We start from the raw sequence: 20,332 nt of genomic DNA, 5'->3' as shown, positions 1-20,332 counted from the left end.
GTGTTGGATTCTCACTGTCCAACATGCTCTGGCAATGCCCCAATGTGCAGAGCGGTCTGTTTGCGCACACCTCTGTGTGGAGCCCTGGTGATTTCTGCACACTTCTGCCAGCCAGCTCGCTCTGACCGCCCCATGCGCACACACAAAGCGAAGACGACCGCCGGCGGCGGCAGGAAAACCACCCCTGCGCAAGACACACAGAACAGCACAAACACGTCACAACCATGGCAAGAGGCTCCGGGGCAGAGGGCAAGGGGTGCTCAGCAGCCCAGCAGCCTCAGCGCAAGCAGCAGCAGCAGCAGCCACCCTCCTCCCTCCTGGAAGCCCAGGCCAGGCAGCGGAGGCGATGGAAGGAGCCACCAGAGGGAACGCGGCTGCTTGTCAAAGCAAGCGTGGGAGCCAGGAAAACATCGGAAGAATGTCTCGGCTGAGGCACTCACTTTTCCAGCAAGATCAGCGCCGTTGTGGGATTCACGCGAAGGTATTTGCAGGTCGGCTGCCCGTAGTCGGCCAGGTATGTAGACCAATCCCACTGGAGAAACAGATCTAAGAGCTGAAACAGACAGAGAGAAACAGGTCACAGCTTAGAGGAACATTGGGGGGGGGTACACGTTCGGAGATGAAACACGGCCCCCAGAGGAGGGGCTGCTGATGCCCTTGGCTCTGGGCTTTGCCAGGGGCCCCCTGCCCTCTGCCTCACCTGTAAAATGGGAATGCCAGCAGCCGACCACACTGGGCTGTTAGGAGGGCCGCTGGCAAGGATGCTTTAAGAACTGGGATATTCTTTCCGGGGAAGGGTCAGTGAGGGTGAGTGTGTTCCCCCCCACTCCCAATTCTATAATTTTTTCCAACCCAAGGCAGTCTGCACTCACAAAGCGCGACAGAGGCAGGGAGGCAAAAGGAAGGGAGGATCGGGTTCAGTGTGTTTCTGCTTCCAAGGGGAGCAAGCGGCTGGTCAGGCCTGGGCTGTGGGGTTGGGGCAGTGGAAGGGAAAGATGACTGGCGCAGGAAACCAGGGGCAAAGTGGGGCTGAGCAGGAGGAACAAAGGACCAAGAACCCAGGGGAGCCAAGGGGCAGAAAAGGCTGTGCCAACCGTGGCCTGGCTCCCTGAAAAACCAAGCGCCACAGAGGGGGTGTTTCCCTATCCAGAGGCAGCCTTGTGCCGGGAGAGGAACAGAATCTCTGCATCCTAAAGGAAATACACGTCCCTTGGTCTGATGACTTGGGAAGTAACAGGGCATAGATGAGCAAAGGTGCCTTATTCTCACTTAGAGGAAAGTTTATTTGTATTTTCAAAGGTTAACTGTTACACCACAAACTGGAAATCTCTACACATGAGCCTTTGGCTCCTCAGGAAAACACCTTTCCCTTGGGGCCAGAAGAAGATCAATCAAGCTGGCAATGGCCAAAGCTGTGAAGATGCCATTAGAGGCACCACCCTGCCCTTCCTTGTTGCGGTCAAACAGCTTTTGCCAACCTGGTTCCTGCCAGGTGTTTCGTACTACAACTCTGTAAGGGCTGATGGGACCTGTAGTTTAGCAGGGGGCATCAGGCCTGGGAATGTGGGACTGGAGTTTCTTATGGCACAGTGCGCAGGAGGAGGGTGGCAGAAATGGGTGGTGGCACTGCCGTGTGAGAAGCCACCTGCGACTGCGCAGGGCTGGCACAAAGTGTGCAGAAGCCCAGAGCACAGGGCGACAGCCTCCAGCCTCCCGGTCACAACTAAGCAGAGTCTAGACATTGCAAGCCGCGCATTTTGGACACCCTCAGATCCGGCTACAGAGCCCACCGCCCGAGCCTTGGGCCCGCGGGCAGAGGAGCCAGGGTCAGGCCAATTTGTCCTCTGGTGATTGTGGTGTCCCCCGCTCTGCGCCACCGGGCGCCCTCCCCCAGCGCATCCCCCTGGGGAGCAGAGAGCGGCTTCCTCCTTGGGCTGGCCCCACCCCAGCGCCACGAAGGGGAGCGGCAGTGATGGATGGCCTGTGTGTTTTACAGCCGTTGAGCCCTATCCATCTTGTGGACACGCGGCCTCTGGCTTGCGATGCCTCCGAGGGCTCCCTCCTTCCCCTCGCGCAGGGCGGCTGCTGCGCTCGCAGAGCAACCAGAGGGGCGGGAAGTTCTCTCGCCAGGAACTCTGACAATGCAAGACGATTTATCTGTCACATAAATGCGGTTTTATTGGTTTTACTGTTTAAACTTTTCACCTCCGCAACTAAATCGGGGGCAGCGGGGGTGGGAGGGGGGAGGAGAGAAGAGCCTTTTGCACAAGGGCATCCCTGAAGCCCAGGCTCCTCCACGCATTCTGGCAGCCACCTTCTGGGGCAGATTCCAAAATAAAAATATGCAAATACCATTAATTCTTCAAACCAGAGAGTCGGCGGTGCAGCTCCATAAATCAAACTTGACAGCCCAGAGCGCACCAGGGCGGCGGCGGGGGGAGGGGAGAGGGGGAGCCGCAGTTTGCAAGTTCAGTGGGGGCTGCGTGGCTCAAGCGCTGCGGCTGCCGGTGTTTCTGCATGCCGGGCAGAGAGACGTGCAGGAGGGACGGCGGTGACCGTAAACCTGGTGCATGTCAGGGAGACAAGGCGGCTGGCTGGGTGGGGGACCTGGGATGGGGAAGAGAGGGAGAGGTCCCAGAGAGTTCAAGGTGTTTTCTGTGCCAGATCATCCGTCAGAAGCTCTTCCAAGACCTGGGATTGCACTCTCAGGGCCAGAGAGGGGGAAAGGCCTTCAGTCACAACCTTCCATTTCACCCCAAGATGCTGCATGCAGCAGACCCCGTCCCTCAAACTGACTGACACCCCCAACTTCATCCTCCAACTTGGATGTCTTCAATAGAGGACTGGGTCCATTCATGAAGGAGACGGCCACTGACAGCTACTGGCCTTTTTGACTATATTCTGCCTCCACGGCTGGAGGCAGCGATGCTCTTAAACCCAGCTGGTTTTTAAAGCACAGGAGCGAAGAGGGCTCTTGTGCTCAAATCCTGCTTGCATCTGGCCAGCCCCTGCGAGAACAGGATGCTGGACTAAGCAGACCACTGGCCTGATCCTGCAAGGCTCTTCTTAGGTTCAGCCCTTCATGGTGCTACAGCATGGGTTGGCAAACTAAGGCCCGGGGGCCAGACCCGGCCCAATTGCCTTCTGGAGCTGGCCCACAGAAGATCCAGGAATCACCACGTGGATTGGCATGGGGATTCTGATTGTTTGGGCTGTGCCATTCCCCGCCCCCCTCACACACACTGCAATGGAACCTCATCCCTCCCTCCTCCTGGCTTCTCCCTGCCCTGCCTAGAGGAGGAAGGGGGCTGGGCTTTGTTGAGCGGCGGTTGGCTGAGTGCCATTTTAAGCAGCCCCTCTCCAGAGCCAGCCCTTTTGGCCGCTCATCGTCCCTCCGCTGCTGTCACCGCAAGACACAGGTAAGCAGCCACTGGGGCTCGACTGGTGCTGTGGAGAAGGGAGGAGAGGGGAGGGGGGATTTTTTTCTTTCAAAATATAGTCCGGCCCCCCACAGTGGACTGGCCCCCTGCGGAAAAAGTTTGCTGACCCCTGTGCTACAGTCAGAAAACCAGAGCCATCTTCCAGGGGCCAGGCAGTGCAGCTCTCTCCCCAAGTCCTTGGGAAGGGAGACCCAAGTCTCCTCATGAGGAGGGGCAAGGGTGGGCCTGGGCCCAATCCCTTGAGGAGCAGCCTTGACAGTCTGGCCCTGAAACACTCCTTCCTCCTGGTCACAGCAAACCAACTTCCCTTCCAAAGCCTCCAGCCTTTGCCATCACTGGTAGCAAGAGCTGATGGCATCTGGCGAGAGGGCAAAGGGCGGCTTCCCAGAGTCACATGAACATTTGAAAAAGGGGAGGGGGGAGGTTTGCATGCAAGCCTGTCCCAACGAGTAACAAAGTGCAAGAATCCCATTAAGCACAATGCAATTACCTTGCACTGAATAATTCAATCTCTCTGCCAGCTCGACACTGGCACATCTACACAGGTTCGGTTAAAACAGTACCAGCCACAATTAAAAGCTCTCCAGCCCAGAGACATCCCAGGTGGATCTACAAGGCTGCTGCTTCTGACACATGACCTTCCAATCACAGAGCTCCTCCCTGCCACGTCATCCCCATCCCGGAGACCACCCACAGCCACGGAGACACGCTATTGTCAAATCCAGGACTCTAAATCAAGCATTGTTTCAGCCAGAACTGCAACGAGAAACTCACTGCCATGCCTGGCCCTGGCCTGATCCCAGACACGCAGTCCTTGGAGGGTGAAGAAGCCACCCCACAGCTTGGGGAGCAGACAGGGCTCCCCAGAACCAACGCTGAGGTCCCGTCAGGAGAAGGTGGTGCAGCCACACTCCAAGCATGAACGCCGGCACCAAAAGTTCTGGTCTGGACCAAAGAGCAAAGCCACAGCATGTGTCCACAGGCCCAGGGTTGATGTGTGAGGATCCCAAATTAAGGACCTCCTCATGAGTAAGTGATGCCCTTAAATACCTTCCCCACCAGCAGTTTTGGAATGGGGCATAGTCTAAGAAGCCAGAGGATATGAGGCCTTGCTCTTGAGCCTTCTGTTTGCAGGAAGCAACATGAGTTCATCTCCTTCGACCCCAGACTGTGGCCCGACCTTGACCCTGGTTGTCGAGTTGGACTGAGGCCAGTTCTCAGTGCTTGACCTCAGCTTGCCTGGACCTCAGAGCACACCCTGCCCTTGTTGGTGATGATTTTGGGAAGAGGCTTAGTCCTCTGGGAACTGGGACCCACCACGACAGCATGGCGCCCCACACAGCAAGTGGGCAGTGAGTCCACACTGGTGAGCCCCCTGCCCAAACGAGGGGAGACTGCTCTCCCAGAGAAAATCCCTGGTGGAAAAGAGGATAAATGGAGAGGTGAGCCAGTGAGGAAGAACTAAAAACCTTGCAACGTGATTCATTGCCAACTAGCAAGACCACCACCAGGCCGCCAATTCCAGTCCATTGCAATTAGCAGAGGAAAAGGCAGCTCAGAAGCAAACAATTGATCTTTCGGAGGTGAAGCCTTTGGGTCTTCTCTGGTTTCTGTGAGGCTTCCTCCCAAAGACTGAGCAGACTCGTCCCCAAGTTCACCTTTTGCGGCTCCAGCTGCACGTCTGAGACCCCCTTAGGGCCTTGTAGGCCGTCACTCTTCCCACAACCAGGAGAAGGGGCACCCGACTAGCTACGGACACCCTAAAACTCTGGCAACACCTCCCCACACACTGGTTGTACACTTAATCCGAAGCCAGTCCCAAGGGCTTTACAATTAAAGGCCAGTTTGCACATCACACATTTTAGGTGTGCGCACTGAGACAAACGCAATGTGTGAATGAAACAAGCAAATGCCTGGGAGCACATGAATTGCACAGGGATGCTCATCAGAGGCTGGAACTGAATCCATGCAGCGAGCACAGAGGAACAGGGGACCAAACTCCAGAAACGCCCTCCTTGGCTATTCTGTGATGAACATGGCATGCCATCTTGGTAGAGTTCATCCCAACCAGGTGCCAACCTCAATAAAATATGGGGTGGCAAGTAAGCCCCACCCCACACAACTGATCACATGACGCAGCACACACACACCATTTGAATAGCAACGCTCATCATTTTTTGGGGGGCAGCCCCCTCAAATATTTTATTGGGGGGCAAACAGACCTTGGTCCCTAGGAGTTGGCTGCTATGATGCCAGCACTTCACCCCCTTGTGTTGTGCTGAGAGGGGGCTGGACATGGAAGGGGGGCCAGGTTTGAACCACGAGCTCGCTGGCCCCCTCTGCAGCCTCCCCAGGGGTGACTCAGAAGTTCCATGGCCAGGAGATCTGTGTGAGAGAGGGGCTGGCACGTGTCCTTGGTGAGCCAGGAAGGGTAGCTGCTGAGGCGTCAGATGACAGCTCCCCGAATTACTGCCTGCTGGTTTTCAAGAGGCCGGATTGTGGCCAAGGACATCTGTTTATATCCTCAGACAATCCTCGAAAGGCTCCAAGGAGAAACCTGGAAGGATTCAAGTCGGGGGCAGGAGAGAGAGACGGAGTTTAACAGCACAAAACCCTCCGTCCACTCACACCCGTACCTCCCCCCCCCCATCTCGATTATTTTTGGATGTCCTCTGCCTGTTTTTAGGCTCCTGTCTTTATTAAATTAGGGTTCCAGTGGATGGAGTCCAGAAACCTTCACATCTGCACTTGCTGCCGACGAGCTCTGCCATTTTTCCATCTGTAAATGCTCATAAATTTATTCCCAGGAATCGCGCTCTGTTTCCAGTAACTCCAAAGTGTTATTGTGAGAAGGCAACCGGAGAGTCTCTTCTGACCACTCTCGTTTTCAGGCCTTGGTGTTGAAATGGCTCTTAAGGAGGAGAGGCCCGCAAGCGCCTTTCTTCTGCTGGCTTACAGAGCAGGCTGCTCCAGCTCCCAGGCACGCCGGCCTCCTTCGTCCGCAGCTCCCGTCCTTGCAGGGCGAAGATTTGGACTTGCCACACCGCTGCCTGTTTGCCCCTCTAAAGAGTTGCAGGGCTCTGCGACTACCAGTGGCTGGAAACCACAGGTGGGGAGAGCGGCTCTTGTGCTCAGATCCCGCTCTGGAGCTTCCCGTTGGGGCAACTGCTCAGCCACCGGGAGAATAGGATGCTGGACGTTTTAATTTGCTTTTATTTATCAGATTTACACACTGCCCTTCATCCAAAGATCTCAGGACGGTTCACAAGATGGGTGCAGGCTCTTCTTATGCGCTTATGAAGGGTCCACAGCTCAGTGGAAGAGGAGGAAGGGAAGAAGGCTTCCATCCTTGGCATCTCTGGCCGAAAGAAACGCTCGGGCAACAGGGGCTGGCAATGATTGCCCAACCTGGCTCCCCCTCTCCCCTCACTGAGCTCCCATTCCCAGCACCCTTAAGGAACTACAGTTCCCAGGATCCTTTGCAAGAGAGGGAAGTCACATGCTTTCAACGCTTGGTGTGTTTTCCTTCCCAGGATGCCGGAGAGGCACTGCCAGCCAGGAAGGGATGATGGGCTGGGTGGGTGGGGGAATACAGGAGGCCCCCAGTCCCTCATCCTAACCCCCTGGAGCCCTAAACCCCTGACCCGTTCTGGAAGCAGAGTCCCTGGCCTGACCCTGGCCTGAGGGGAGGACGGACCCTGAGCAGAGGCTCTAGCCAATGGCACTAAAGGGTGAGAAATGCTATCCCTATTGGCAATCCCAGGAAGGTCCTAAGGACCAGGAGTGGGGGCGCTACTTGGAGAGGGGCTTTCTCTCTGGCTCTCATACTTTGCATTTTTCTCTCCAGACTTCAGGAGCCAAGGAGTTCTCTGGCTCTGTCGCCAGCCTCTGCAGCTCAGCACCTGCAGCTGACAGCCGGCAGCCACATTCCACGGGGAGGGTCCCCGCTCAGCTGCTCCCCCCTGCAGTGGGCCCGCTCCGGAGGGAGGGAGGGAGGCAGGCAGCGTCAGCAAAGGGCGGGGAGGGTCTGGCAGGACGGAGAACCACATGGGGAGATGAAGGAGAGCAAGTCTCCCTTCAGAATGCCCCTGTCGCTGGTTCAGGGGACTGGATGTCCTCACTCCCTATAGATCACAGAACTGAGCCCTGGCTTTTTCTTGGGTTCCTCCCTCTCCCTTGCCTGCTCCCCGCCCAAATTCACTCTGTTGCAAAGCCACAGATCAGTTGAGCATCACCTCTCTGCCTGCAAACACCCAAGAGATGATGGGCAGCATCCTATTACCCCTGAATGTTGGAAGATTCAGGACAGACCAAAGAAATCCCTTCTTCACGCAGCTAATAGTGAAACTAGGAAACTGGTTCTGGCAGGAAGCAGGGATGGCCACCAACTTGGATGGCTTTAAAAGAGGACCAGACAAATTCATGGAGGAGGCGAGGCCCATGGAAGGCTCCTAGCCAGGATGGGGCAGCGATGCTTCTGAATCTCAGTTGCTGGAAGACACTAGAGGGGAGAGCCGCTCTTGTGCCCCTTTGGGGCATCTGGTCGGCCCCTTTGAGAAGAGGATGCTGAATGACTAGAGGGGCCACTGGCCTGATCCAGCGGGCTCTTCTCTTGCGTGATATATCCATGAAACGAACCCTGAGGCCTCTGCCATTCGTCTCTGCGTCATCTCATCTGCCATCAAAATCACGGCTCCTCCCTTGTCTCTGCAGCATCAGGTCGGCTGTTTAAACCAGGGTTGTTGCCAGAATTGAGAACCATGAGACATGGCCCCCCCAAATCGCTGGATCTGTCATGTTCCCCACCCCACCCGGCCACTGGGGAAGGCGCAAAGGACCCCGGCGTGGTCGGCAACTATTCCCGGCTCCCGTTTGGCGCGTGCCAAGTTCTCCGTGAACTGCAGGTTCCTTTTGTTTACCCGGCGAGGGTGGGGCAGGAGAGGAAGAGGTGACCTCTCCCTCACCCCCTCCCGTCTGTATGGGACTGACGCTGCTGCTGTCACCTCCCAGTGAACTTTCAGATTATCTCAGAAGAGCTTCACCTTGCCTTGAACTTGTTCGCTGCTCCCCAGCGCAGTCACGTAGCATTGCTTAAACACTCCAGCGCCACGCAGCCAGCGACTCCGCCAGTTTTAAAGTGGGGGGGCGGGGAGGGGAGACTCGCTCGTCCCCATCGCCATTCCCAAAACACAACGCTGTGATGTGGCCCAGGGAAGCCAGATAGAGAGGGGGGGCACCCTGGCACACCCCGGAGTTGGGTGGCAGCAAGAGTTGGCCAGGGAGGGAGGGGACCCCAGAGCAGGAGCTGGCAACGCAGGAGACAGTGAGATGGAGGGGGCGCCCTGGCTGCCAAACCAGGCCATGCCCAGGGCAAGCAGGCCTAGCGAGAGAGATGAGGGCAGCCCACTTGCCCGCTGGAACCCGGCTCACACCAGAAGCGGAGGGCGGAAGGGGCAGTTTCAGAGCAAAAGAAGGGCAGCCCCCAAAGTCTCTTTGGGCCAGCTGCTGATTCCCTCACCCCACCCCTCTCCAAGCTCACTTCTGGACTAGGACTTGGCCTTGGAGAAAAGCACAGGGGCAGGGGGTGGGAATGGGGGATGCCACAGACGGGAGATAACAGCAGCCGGCAGGACCAAATCTGCCCCCCAACTTCTGCATCCCTGTTATTAAAAAAAGGAAAGAAAAATCCAGACCCCAGAGCCCCCATTTTATGCAAGCTTCAGGGAGATCTGGGTTCAAATAAGGCAGTCAGCTGGTGCTACCTACGTGGTTTGGCTGCCAATGACCAAAAGTCTTTTGTTTCCAAACAACAACAACAACAATAACAACTGCAAAGGTGAAATGAAGCTTCCCACTCTATACACTTTTCAGCATGTAAACTAAGTGAGCACAGATCCCTTTTGAATCTATTCCTAGTTCCCGGCTTTAGGTTCTGTATCAATTAATCCAGCAGAACTGCCAGCAACTGTCTTCCACATGCGCAACTCAGGGAAGAGATGCAAAGGACACCCCCCCCCGTCCCAATGAAATATTGGGGATCCATCCTTGAGCAACGCCACCACGCTTGCAATCACGGCAGCCGACGAGAAGCCCAGGCAGAGGCCTGAAACAATGAGCGTTGGCACACGGAGGGGTGGACCTCATTGCACAAACTTCATTGCACAAACAGCTCCAGCCGGCATGTTTCAGAGACATCCTCAAGTTGCACATCAAAGGGCAGCAAAAAGAGAGAGAGAGAGAGAAGATCCTGGGCACGGACTGGGGGAGGTGCTGGCCTACGGTCCCTGGCCTGCAGCGAAAGCAGCCGCCTGTGCCGCCAGCATCCGGCTCCAAGAAGCCGCCCTCAGGTAACCTGTCAGTGCGTGTCAAAGTGAGTGGCAGAGGGCAGCAGGGTGGGAAGGGAACGCCAAGGGGGAAAGGCAGCCCTGGGTCTGGCCTGACGTGTCGGCAGCCTCAATGCAAACAAGCTGTGAACTGGAGAGGGCAAGGAGGAGCCCTGCCTGGTGTGAATAAGGCCTGTCACCAGCGGCAGCCCTGGCCAAACACGGGCGCCGCTTGCAGAGCTGTCAGATTTCTGAAAAGGGAGAGGAGAGCATTGCCATTTGCAAATGCTGAGGGCAAATGCTTGAAAGCACCCAGGAATGTTTCTGAAACCTGGAATATCTGGCAGCATTTTATCATCACTGCTAATCCTGGAGACGTCCCTTGGGAATCAGAATTACCATATTTTTTGCTCTGTAAGACTCACTTTTTCCCTCCTAAAAAGTAAGGGGAAATGTGTGTGTGTGTCTTATGGAGCGAATGCAGGCTGCGCACTATCCCAGAAGCCAGAACAGCAAGAGGGATCACTGCTTTCGCTTGTTGTTCTGGCTTCTAAGATTCAGAATTTTTTTTTTCTTGTTTTCCTTCTCCAAAAACTAGGTGCGCCTTGTGGTCTGGTGCGTCTTATAGAGCGAAAAATACGGTAGTATGTAAAGTTGCCTTGCTCTGGTGTCACTAAAAGGAAAAGTCAAGAAGCAAGCTGTAAAGGCAAATGGTCTCTTTAGCTTCTGCAACAAAGCTGGCCATTCCCCCAGGACCAGCCATCTTGCATGCCAGTCACAAGAACACAGGAGCCCAGCAAGTCAGACAACTGGTCCATCTTCCTCAGTGCTGTCCACACTGACTGGCTGGCAGCAGCTCTCCAGGATTTCAGGCATGACTCCCTCCCAGTCGTGCCTGGAGATGTCTTTGGGGATTGAACCCAGGACCTGCTGCTTCCAAGGCAGACGCTCTCCCACTGAATCTTATATAATGCGTTGTGGGGAGTGAGAGAGAATATTGGGTTGTTTTTGTTTGCGTTCCGTAGTGTTTTTATTTTGTGATTTTATGTTGCAACCACCCTGCAACAACCACTATACCTGCGGGTATAGGATGGAATACAAATTTAATAAGTAGTAGTAGTAGTAGTAGTAGTAGTAGTAGTAGTAATAATAATAATAATAATAATAATAATAATAATGCGCTTCCTGCCAGCCTGATCACTCCAGGCCGAGCATTGCGGCCGTGGACAGGAAGATGGCCTTTGGTCCGACAAACTTCTGGTCCTCAGAACCCACTCCCTCTGCGCAAATTGTTCTATCAGAATCTGGCTTCCACCTCCACTTGCCTGAAGCTGAAACAGCACAGACCCCACTGCAAAGCCTACTGGAAGGGATTGGCGTGAGCTGAACCTAATCAGGCCTCCAATCTCGCAGGCCACGCTTGGCTGCGAGCGAGACAGCTCCACCTCCAGCACCGACCGGGGTGAGTTTCAGCTGGAGCCGGGAGAGCAAACGGCAAAGCGTTTAATCCAGATATTGCGTCCGCCGAGGCTTGTTGCAGCAACAGCATCGCCTTTGGCACCGAGAGGAATAACAGGATTTATGGCTGTTTGCTGCAGATTAAGGATACATCTGAAACCGAAGCAGGAACCTGGACTGAAGCAAGAGGCTGTGTCGCCCTGACCCCTGGATGGCCCTGGTGCTGCTGAACGCCGTTCTGAACTCTCGGCGGCAGAAGCAGGAGGAGGCGGTGGCGGCTGCAGAGGCGGCAAAGTGTCCCACTTTGACCAAGCTGCAAAACACTCACTCCAGCGGCTGCCTGCGATTAAACCTTCCTGCCTGGCGACTGCAGGTGACCAACAAGCAGATTTATGTTATGCTCACACCAACTCGCTCCGTTGGTTAGAGCGTGGAGCGGATAAGGCCAAGGCTGCAGGTTCGATTCCCGGAGGGGACAGCTGCATATTCCTGCACTGCAGGAGGTTGGTCTAGATGATCCTCAGGGTCTCTTCCAACTCTATGATTCTATGACGGGAAGAAGGTCCCTTCCAACTTTACAATTCTATGATTCTAAGGTCGGATTTGAAAGGAGTGGCATCGGCGAGGCTGAACTCCAAAGCCATCTCAGCCAGGCAAAACGGCATTAGCGGCCAATGAGCCCAGTTTTTCCCACACTCCTGGGCACGTAGCTCAACTTCCCAAACTCCAGACACTTCCTCCTTCCCCGTTATCACATTGTGGTGGCACAAAAAAGGCCTGCAAACCAACCCAATGACAATCCGCAAAAAAACAATGCCAGGATGGATAGATGACTCAAGGGAACGCAGGCAAGCAGCATCCTGGCTTTCCAGGAAGCTCAGAGGAGAACCAGTTGTAGTCTGCCTGGGGACAGCCCTCCACCCTTCCTCCAAGAAAGTTGGGGGAATCCCAAGGTGGAGCGCTGCCTCCTCAGTCATCTATGCAGCAAACACGTTTGCCACGCCTTAGAGAAGGTGCCTGGTTTGGGCTGTTCTCCAAGGTGGCAACAGAGCACAGCAAGGGCATCTGTTGTACTTAAAAGACTGGCCAAAATAAAAAAAATCCTTCCAGTAGCACCTTAAAGACCAACACACTGAAGAAGTGTGCATGCACACGAAAGCTCATACCAAGAACTAACTTAGTTGGTCTTTATGGTGCTACTGGAAGGAATTTTTTTATTTTGACTATGGCAGACCAACACGGCTACCTATCTGTAACTTAAACGACTGGGGGAAGGTTGCTCACAGGCCCACAGCACAAATTTGTGTGAGCTAGTTTAGGTACAAATGGGCAGACTTTCAGAGGGGGGAATGGTATTTTCGCACATGCCGTCCTTATGAAACTCTGCAAAATGCAAGAAAGCATCACCCCTCTGGAGCCACCACTGCGCCTGAATTAGATCCAGTTTTGCCCAGAGACACACACAACTTTGAAGTTAAGAATACTACAGTCTTTGGGAGTTAGATGTGTGCAATGTATTGTAACATTGCCTGGTAACCTTTGTAAACCACTTTGATAAGTATTGCAAAAAGTAATGGAGAAATATCAGCAATTATCAACAACATATCTGCAGTCTGCAAATGTAAAAAAACACACACACAAAAACAAAAGTTTCCTTTTGTGTTCCTTGGAATAGTGCGTTTTACAGCGAAGTCCTTTTAGGAAAATAAACCAGCCCTTAAGACAACATGGAAACCCAAAACCCAAAAGCAATTTGGTCCACACAGCTTCAAGTGTCCAAGAGGGAATGATATGACAGTTGACCTTCAGATGCACAAATACCAGCATGGAATACAGTGGTGCCTCGCAAGACAAAATTAATCCGTTCCGCGAGTCTCTTCGTCTTGCGGTTTTTTCGTCTTGCGAAGCACGGCTATTAGCGGCTTAGCGGCTTTAAGAAAAAGGAAACAAACTTGCAAGAACTCGCAAGACGTTTCGTCTTGCGAAGCAAGCCCATAGGGAAATTCATCTTGCGGAACGACTCAAAAAACGGAAAACTCTTTCGTCTTGCGCGTTTTTCGTCTTGCGAGGCATTCGTCTTGCGAGGTACCACTGTATTATAGATATGTGTCTAATGCAGACAAAATTGCATTCCAACTTGCAGATCCCCAGAGAGAGGCCTGCCACAGGAGCAAAGGAAGAACCATCAGAGCGAGGGAAAGAGAGAAGAGGCTGTCAAGGCAGTTCTGTGGATTTTACAGGCTCGTCCAAAATGAACATTCCCAACACAACTAAGTTCAGTTAGGTGTTTGTTTGTTAAAGTTCAAACTGTGCAGCAAACAACTGAGCACCAGGACACATGTGCACAAGCGCCCTCGTTCTCCGTCTGCCTCTCAGTGTTTCCCGGTGCCCTGGTGGTTTCCTCCACACCTTCCTAAAGCCCTGCTTTGCTCCTGTGGCTGTGAGCTGGATTCTGGGTCTGCTGAATTTGAGGAGCTACAACGGCAGGCTCTGCCTTGATCTCGGATGTGCAAAAGAAGAGGCAGCAGCAGTAGAGGAATGGGAGTTGGACCAGTCAGTGGCGAGGAGGAGGAGGAGGAGGAGGAGGAGGACCAACAGAGCGGTGGGGGGGGGGGCAGCAGCTATGCATCCCCAACTGCAGACTTGAGCTTCCGCTCTTTGGTGGCAAGGAGAAAAGAGGGCTGGTTCTCCTTTTCTCACCCACCTAGGAAGAGAGAGAGAAGAGAATATACAGAGGCTGTGCTGCTGGAGAACTGTGGCAAACTCTAGACTGCAGAGGAGAAGAGTTTGCCACCGAGCTGTGCCAGGACTGTTTCCTGCAGCTGAGCAGAGGTGTTGCACAGAAGAGACGTGCATGCCACATGGTTTACTCACAGCCTTGAAAACCTTTCTATTTATTATTGTTCCTCTCCCAGAGCCGGCTCCTCGGCCGCCACCTTGCAGGCAGGAGAGGGGCGGGCGTGGGTGTGCGGTTGTAGAGCCTGGCACATTTCTTCTGCCATCTGACGGTGTAAACCCTTTTCGGAGGTCACGAACTTTTTAAAACAAACAGCGCTGAGGTCATTGTGAGTGGGAAACAAGACAAAATGTGAGCCGCTGGAGGAGAGGAAGGGGAGCCAAACGTGGTGGAACAATGAGAGCTCTTAAAAGCTAATGAAATGCCTCGTTAATCATGGGGATGAAGGGCCTTGGAAATGGGGGAAACAACAAACTGTGCCGATCCAGCTTGCACCTATCAAACCCCTCATTTCCACCCAACCACTTGGGAAATCAGCGCCGAGGACAGGATTCTACACTTGGACAAAGACCGGGTTTTTGAAGTTAAGAGCACCAGATGTGGAACCCCTCGGAGCACTCAGGGCTCTCCTTTCAAGCACAGCAGGGTCAGCCTTACGCTCGGAGGTCAAACGGGCAACTGGGATCGACTCCTGGGTAGATGCACAGAATCGAAGGAGAGCTTGCCAAAGACAGAGGCGGATTTGGAGCAGAGCGACCGGTTCCGCTGCGCAGGGCGCCAAGCTAAGGGGGTGCAGCAACTATGATGTAATGAACTGAGTGGAGTGGAAGTCAAGGCGGAGGGGGGGGATTTTGGCCTCGCACAGGGTGCCGCTGGAATCTGAAAGACCAAAGTCCGCCCTTGCCAAAGATGCCTCCTACTACTCAAGGCATGGAGCTGTGATGCGAAGTTTGAGAATCGGGGGGAGAATCTGCCCCTTCCCACCCTCTGCACTGCAGCCAGGAGAAATGAGACCCAGTGGGCCTCTCTGGTAAAGCGACTGGGTGCAATGCCGGTGCTGGGTGCAGGCAGCACGCTTAAGCTAAGCCCCCTTTTATGGGCTGAAGACACGTTTATCCCATCCCCTTAGTAGTCCTACACCAAAAACTTAATAATGTATTCTGCAAATGGAGCAACACATCTTGGCTGAGGTTCTTTGGTTGCTCATTCATGCCCACATTTGTAAGGCTGATACGTCCAAAACCTGTTTACATCAATGTGGCCATGAGAGTCTTCCCATCTTCCCATCGGTAATGGTACAAAACACTGGAGCAGAATTTTTGGAAGGCAGGTAAATGTTCTCGCCATTTGGGATATTCAGATTGCACTGCTTATTTATAGAGACGTTTTAGTGTTCAGTCCGGACTCATACATACAACTTTCTGTGTGCAGGGGAAGTCTGAACAAAGGCTTAGATCCTGCTGTGCACTGAGGACCAAATCAGTACAGAGCATCCATCTGCTTGAAGGTACAGTAGAAGGGAAATCCAAAAACAACCGTGTGAGTACGAATTTTTCTCTGGGATAGACTCAGCTCTGTCCGAGAAGTCAGGTGAGAGTACCAGAGAAGACAGACACCAAATGGGAGGCATTCAATCGACTGGGATTGAGATGCAGAAAACTCAGGGATGGGACCTTACTCTCAAGAAAAGGGCAGCAAAAGGGAGCAAGAGGCTGAAGCAACTCCCCTGAGATTAAAGGCTGTAACATTTCCTGCTGATGTTTTCTTTTGGAAAAATGGCAAGGAAGGAGGAGTCATGATAAAGGTGCCTGAAAGGGAGCTTCTGCCTCCCTCTCTCGCAACACTGGAACCCAGTGGGGCCGTCCAACAAAAGTGGAAGACCAGGTCCTATCTCCAGTATGAATGGCCCATCACGTCCATTGCTGAGATTTCAGTTGCAGTAGGCTTCCTATTTGATTGACCACTGTGAGAACAGGATCCTGGGCTATCTGGGCTTTTGATCTGACCCAGCAGCCATGTTCTTCTCACACCCCTTAACACTATTTGAAAAACACCGCAGGAGAGAGATATTTGCTTTTCCAGCAGAAACTCGCAGGGGTATTTGGCTGCACAAAGGCCAAGCCAGCCATGCGGAACTGGCCAGGCTGAGCCAGCGAAAGAGGCAGAGGGTGGAAAAGGGAATGTTTGCCGTCTGTGAGCTGTCAAAATCCCAGGAGGAGAGGACGGGGGCAGCTCAGCATCCTGTTCCTGCCTGGTATTGCAGCCTCAGAGATGGCCAGGCAGACTCGCCTCAACCCATCCTTATTATGCAATCGCTCTTATCCATCAGGGATAGAATTACTTGCACACTTCCCTGAAGGCACCAATGTGCAAGGTTCCATTTCAAACTACCAATGATACTACAATTTCCACTCAGCAGGATTGCTCTCACCCCTTCATGAACCTGCTCAGAATTTTTTTGGAGAAAAGACCGTCAGGCAGGCAAAGGAGACGGATTTGTCCTGCACAGCATCCGATGCCTTTTTAGGAAAGCTGGTGGGCTCTGCTTGCGCCGTATTGGGCACCCAGGGCCTCCAGGGGCAAGAGGACTGCACTCCCAGTGGCCGCCCCAGAGGCTGCGGCACATGAACTAGACATGGTAGCCACTCGGGAATGACACCAAATTCTGGGCAGCAACAACAACCCGAACTCTCTTTTACAACCAAGCAGACAAGGGATCTTGGGGACGTCCAATGATTAAGAACAAAGCTGATTACTTTTATCTATTTCACGCTAACTATGGATCATGAGTCAAAAGCTCAGCCGGGCCACCAATAAGAAGATCCTGCTGGATCAGGCCAAGGGCCCACCCAGTCCAACATCCTGTTCTCACAGGGGCCAAATAGGTGTCTCTTCTGGGAAACCCTTCTCCCCTTCTGTGCCCTTGGCCGTTGCTGGTTACGTCACCCTGGTTAGTAGCAATTGACCGCCCTCTCCTCCTCCATGAATTTGCCCAATCCACTTTTAAAGCCATCTGGGTTGCTGGCCATCACGACCCCCTGTGGAAGCGAGTTCCATAACTTAATTATGAACTATGTGAAGAAGCAATCTATGCCAAAGTACTCCTTTGAGATTTTGCTCCACTCAAGTGGAGTACAGTCAAAGCCACGCAGGAGTCTCTGGCTCGTGGAGCATAGTGCGTACACCAAATGTATGGCTCATCTCATCTCTGTGAGCATGAGGCCTGTCAGCCACAAAGGACAGATGAGATAAGATGGGCTTGTGCACCCAATCACACCTTACACTTGGGGAAAGAGTTTATGGAGGCATGAGACACACCCACCCACCCGCTTCCCCGAAGAATAGAAAGTAAAGTGAATTAAAATGATGGTAGGTGCAAACACATGGGACGCGGGTGGCGCTGTGGGTTAAACCACAGAGCCTAGGACTTGCCGATCAGAAGCTCGGCGGTTTGAATCCCCGCGAGGGGGTGAGCTCCCGTTGCTCGGTCCCTGCTCCTGCCAACCTAGCAGTTCGAAAGCACGTCAATGTGCAAGTAGATAAATAGGTACCGCTCCAGCGGGAAGGTAAACAGTGTTTCTGTGCGCTGCTCTGGTTCGCCAGAAGTGGCTTAGTCATGCTGCCCACATGACCCGGAAGCTGTACGCCGGCTCCCTCGGTCAGTAAAGCGAGATGAGCGCTGCAACCCCAGAGTCGGCCATGACTGGACCTAATGGCCAGGGGTCCCTTTACCTTAGGTGCAAACACGCAGCAGAGCTTCTGACTGCAGCATCATAATTCTCCTATATAATTTGAGGGTGAGACCACACCTGGTGAGCCAGTGTGAGAAACAGAAACTGGGCAAGATGGTAGACGATTTTGTCTAACCGGGTTCCACCATAACCAGCAACCTCTCCATCGATGCTGAGCTGAACAAGCACATTGACAGGCAGACACAGCAATGCCTCTCCTCTCCAAAAGGGTCTCGGAGAAGGTGATGCTCATGCCCAATGCTAAGATGAAGGTCCACCAGGCTTGTGTGCCGAGTATGCTGCTTTGTGGAAGTGCGTTGTGGGCAATTTACAACCACCAGGAACGACGCTTCAATGCCTTCCTTCAGGAAGATTTTGGGCATCACACGGCAAACACTCTCAAACAAAGTTGTGCTTTCCCAAGCACACGTTCCCAGCATGTTCATGCTCCTGCCTCAGCGATGTCTACACTGACTTGATCATGTTCACAGAAAGGAAGATGGCAGGATCCCCAAGGACATGAACTACAGCAGGCATGGGCAAACTCGGCCCTCCAGATGTTTTGGGACTACAATTCCCATCACCCCTGACCACTGATCCTGTTAGCTAGGGATGATGGGAGCTGTAGTCCCAAAACATCTGGACGGCCAAGTTTGCCCACGCTTGATCTGCAGGCACCAGGTAACATTGGAAGACCACCTCTGCATTGCAAAGATGTCTGCAAACGTGATACGAAGGCTTGCAACATCAACCCTTGTGGCCACCCTGTTTCTTCCTAGATGATCTTTCACCCTGCAAAGGGTCTGCTCATGCTTTTTGAGGTAGGACCGAGTGCATCAGGATGGGATTGTCGCCAAATAGGGAGGCGGCGTGCAGAGTGTCCTCAAAAGGTCTCTGGCTACGTGAATGAGGAGGACACGAACCTGCGCTGGACTGTGCAAGCCGCCTGCTGAACAAGCCTGAATCGGAGTTGCTTTCCTTAGGAATTTTTCGGTAAGGAAATGAAAACACATGGGGTTCTCTCCCTCTCCGCCAAATACCACGTTAATTCCGAAAAGGCCTTTTTCATTAGATGATCTATACACAAGGGCTACAGATTACAAAAGCAGAAAATTAAATTGTAAACTGTACAGTGATGCCTCGAAGAGAGAGAAGCGGGAGAAGGGGAGTAACCAGAGACGCCAATTCCTTCTCCTCCTCCTGCCCTTCGCGTGGAATGAGCGCCAGGGAAGGCTACAGGGTTTCATAATCTATAAACCACCGCGGACGGGTTAGATCCTTATCGCCTTTAAACTGTAACTCAGCCCGAACTGAAGTTCCCAGAGTTCAGTTCATTTCGGAGGATGGAAGGGCTTAATGTGAATTAAGGGTTTTGATTCTCCTTCTCTCCCCCGCCCCCTCCCAGTTGTATTTTCCATAGACATTTTTCTGCAGCTCCAAGTGAGCACACCCAGGTTAATAAAAGAATTTCTGTCGGGCTCCAGCATCTCACATGCAAAAAAAGTTGTTGTTGCAAAGAAGTTCATTCCCCACCATGAGCTTGTGGAGAAGACCTGGCCACCACACTCACAAGGGTTGCCCACTCTTGGTCTGCATCCCCCACTGACTTCTGTGGTCTAAACCACAGAGCCTAGGACTTGCCGATCGGAAAGTCAGCAGTTCGAATCCCCATGATGGGGTGAGCTCCCGTTGCTCGGTCCCTGCTCCTGCCCACCTAGCAGTTCGAAAGCACGTCAAAGTGCAAGTAGATAAATAGGTACCGCTCCGGCAGGAAGGTAAATGGTGTTTCTGTGCGTTGCTCTGGTTCGCCAGAAGAGGCTTAGTCATACTGGCCACATGACCCGGAAGCTGTACGCCGGCTCCCTCGGCCAGTAAAGCAAGATGAGCGCCGCAACCCCAGAGTCTCCCGCGACTGGACCTAATGGTCAGGAGTTCCTTTACCTTTACCTAAAGCATAGCCGTGCTGCTATGGTCTCATCTAGACTTGGTGGGTCTCTGCCTTGGGTGGACCATCCCTCCTCCCTCGCAACGTTCACCCCCCAACCTGGCTTCATCTTCACTCAGCTCTCCCTAGATTCCCTGCAATATCCACAATGTGGGGGAACCCATCCAGAACAGGCCCTTTTGCACCACATTGGACAAGCAAACCATCCACTTGCAAGTGAAAGCACAAACAGAAGACGGCTCAGAGTGCAACTCCCTGCACGTCTACTAAGAGGTTAAGCCGGATGGCTTCCTCTCAAGGGAAGCATGCTCAAAACTGCTGCCCTGGTTAGCCAAAGGATGGATTAGCTTTTCGTAAGCCACCCTGGGAACCAGCTGAAGGGCAGGTATGCATAAAATAAATTCATTAAGGATATTTTGCCCCGGGGAAAGTTGCTGAATGCTGCAAGACTTCAAAGCGAGCTATTTGCAAATGCGCGGCCCTTCTCCACCTCTTTGCAAGATTGAGAAAGTGCTCAGTGAGAGTAGTCCCATGGGATCTCTGCTAATTCACCTACTGAACAAAAGCACCTTGCAGGCCACCCTGTTCTTCTTGGGCTCTGTGAAAAGTTTCTGATTTGGACACACCAGGCAGTTGCCTCCAGTGACGTTTGCCATGAGCTTTATTCCCTTGAGACTGCCCTGCAGGCGGCTGGGCTC

At 53.3% G+C, this 20,332-nt stretch overlaps 1 protein-coding gene across 4 annotated transcripts in view; it reads right to left on the bottom strand.

Moving 5' to 3' along the window:
- EXOC6B (exocyst complex component 6B) overlaps window positions 1–20,332 on the bottom strand; it is a 225,633-nt gene that overhangs the window by 16,617 nt on the left and 188,684 nt on the right. For 3 of the 4 annotated variants that reach the window (XR_014515540.1, XM_083458677.1, XM_083458678.1), the window contains exon 21: window positions 441–553. The exons of the other annotated variant lie outside the window; for it this stretch is intronic. Coding sequence is in view for 2 of the 3 variants with exons in the window: in XM_083458677.1 (XP_083314803.1) it covers window positions 441–553 (113 nt within the window). In the remaining variant the exon portion in view is untranslated. The remainder of the gene's footprint in view (window positions 1–440; window positions 554–20,332) is intronic. 4 annotated transcript variants of the gene reach the window in all.

Source organism: Podarcis liolepis, assembly GCF_965112155.1.
Source record: "Podarcis liolepis genome assembly, chromosome: 9".
Taxonomy (NCBI): domain Eukaryota; kingdom Metazoa; phylum Chordata; class Lepidosauria; order Squamata; family Lacertidae; genus Podarcis; species Podarcis liolepis.
This window is presented reverse-complemented; position numbering and strand designations above follow the sequence as displayed.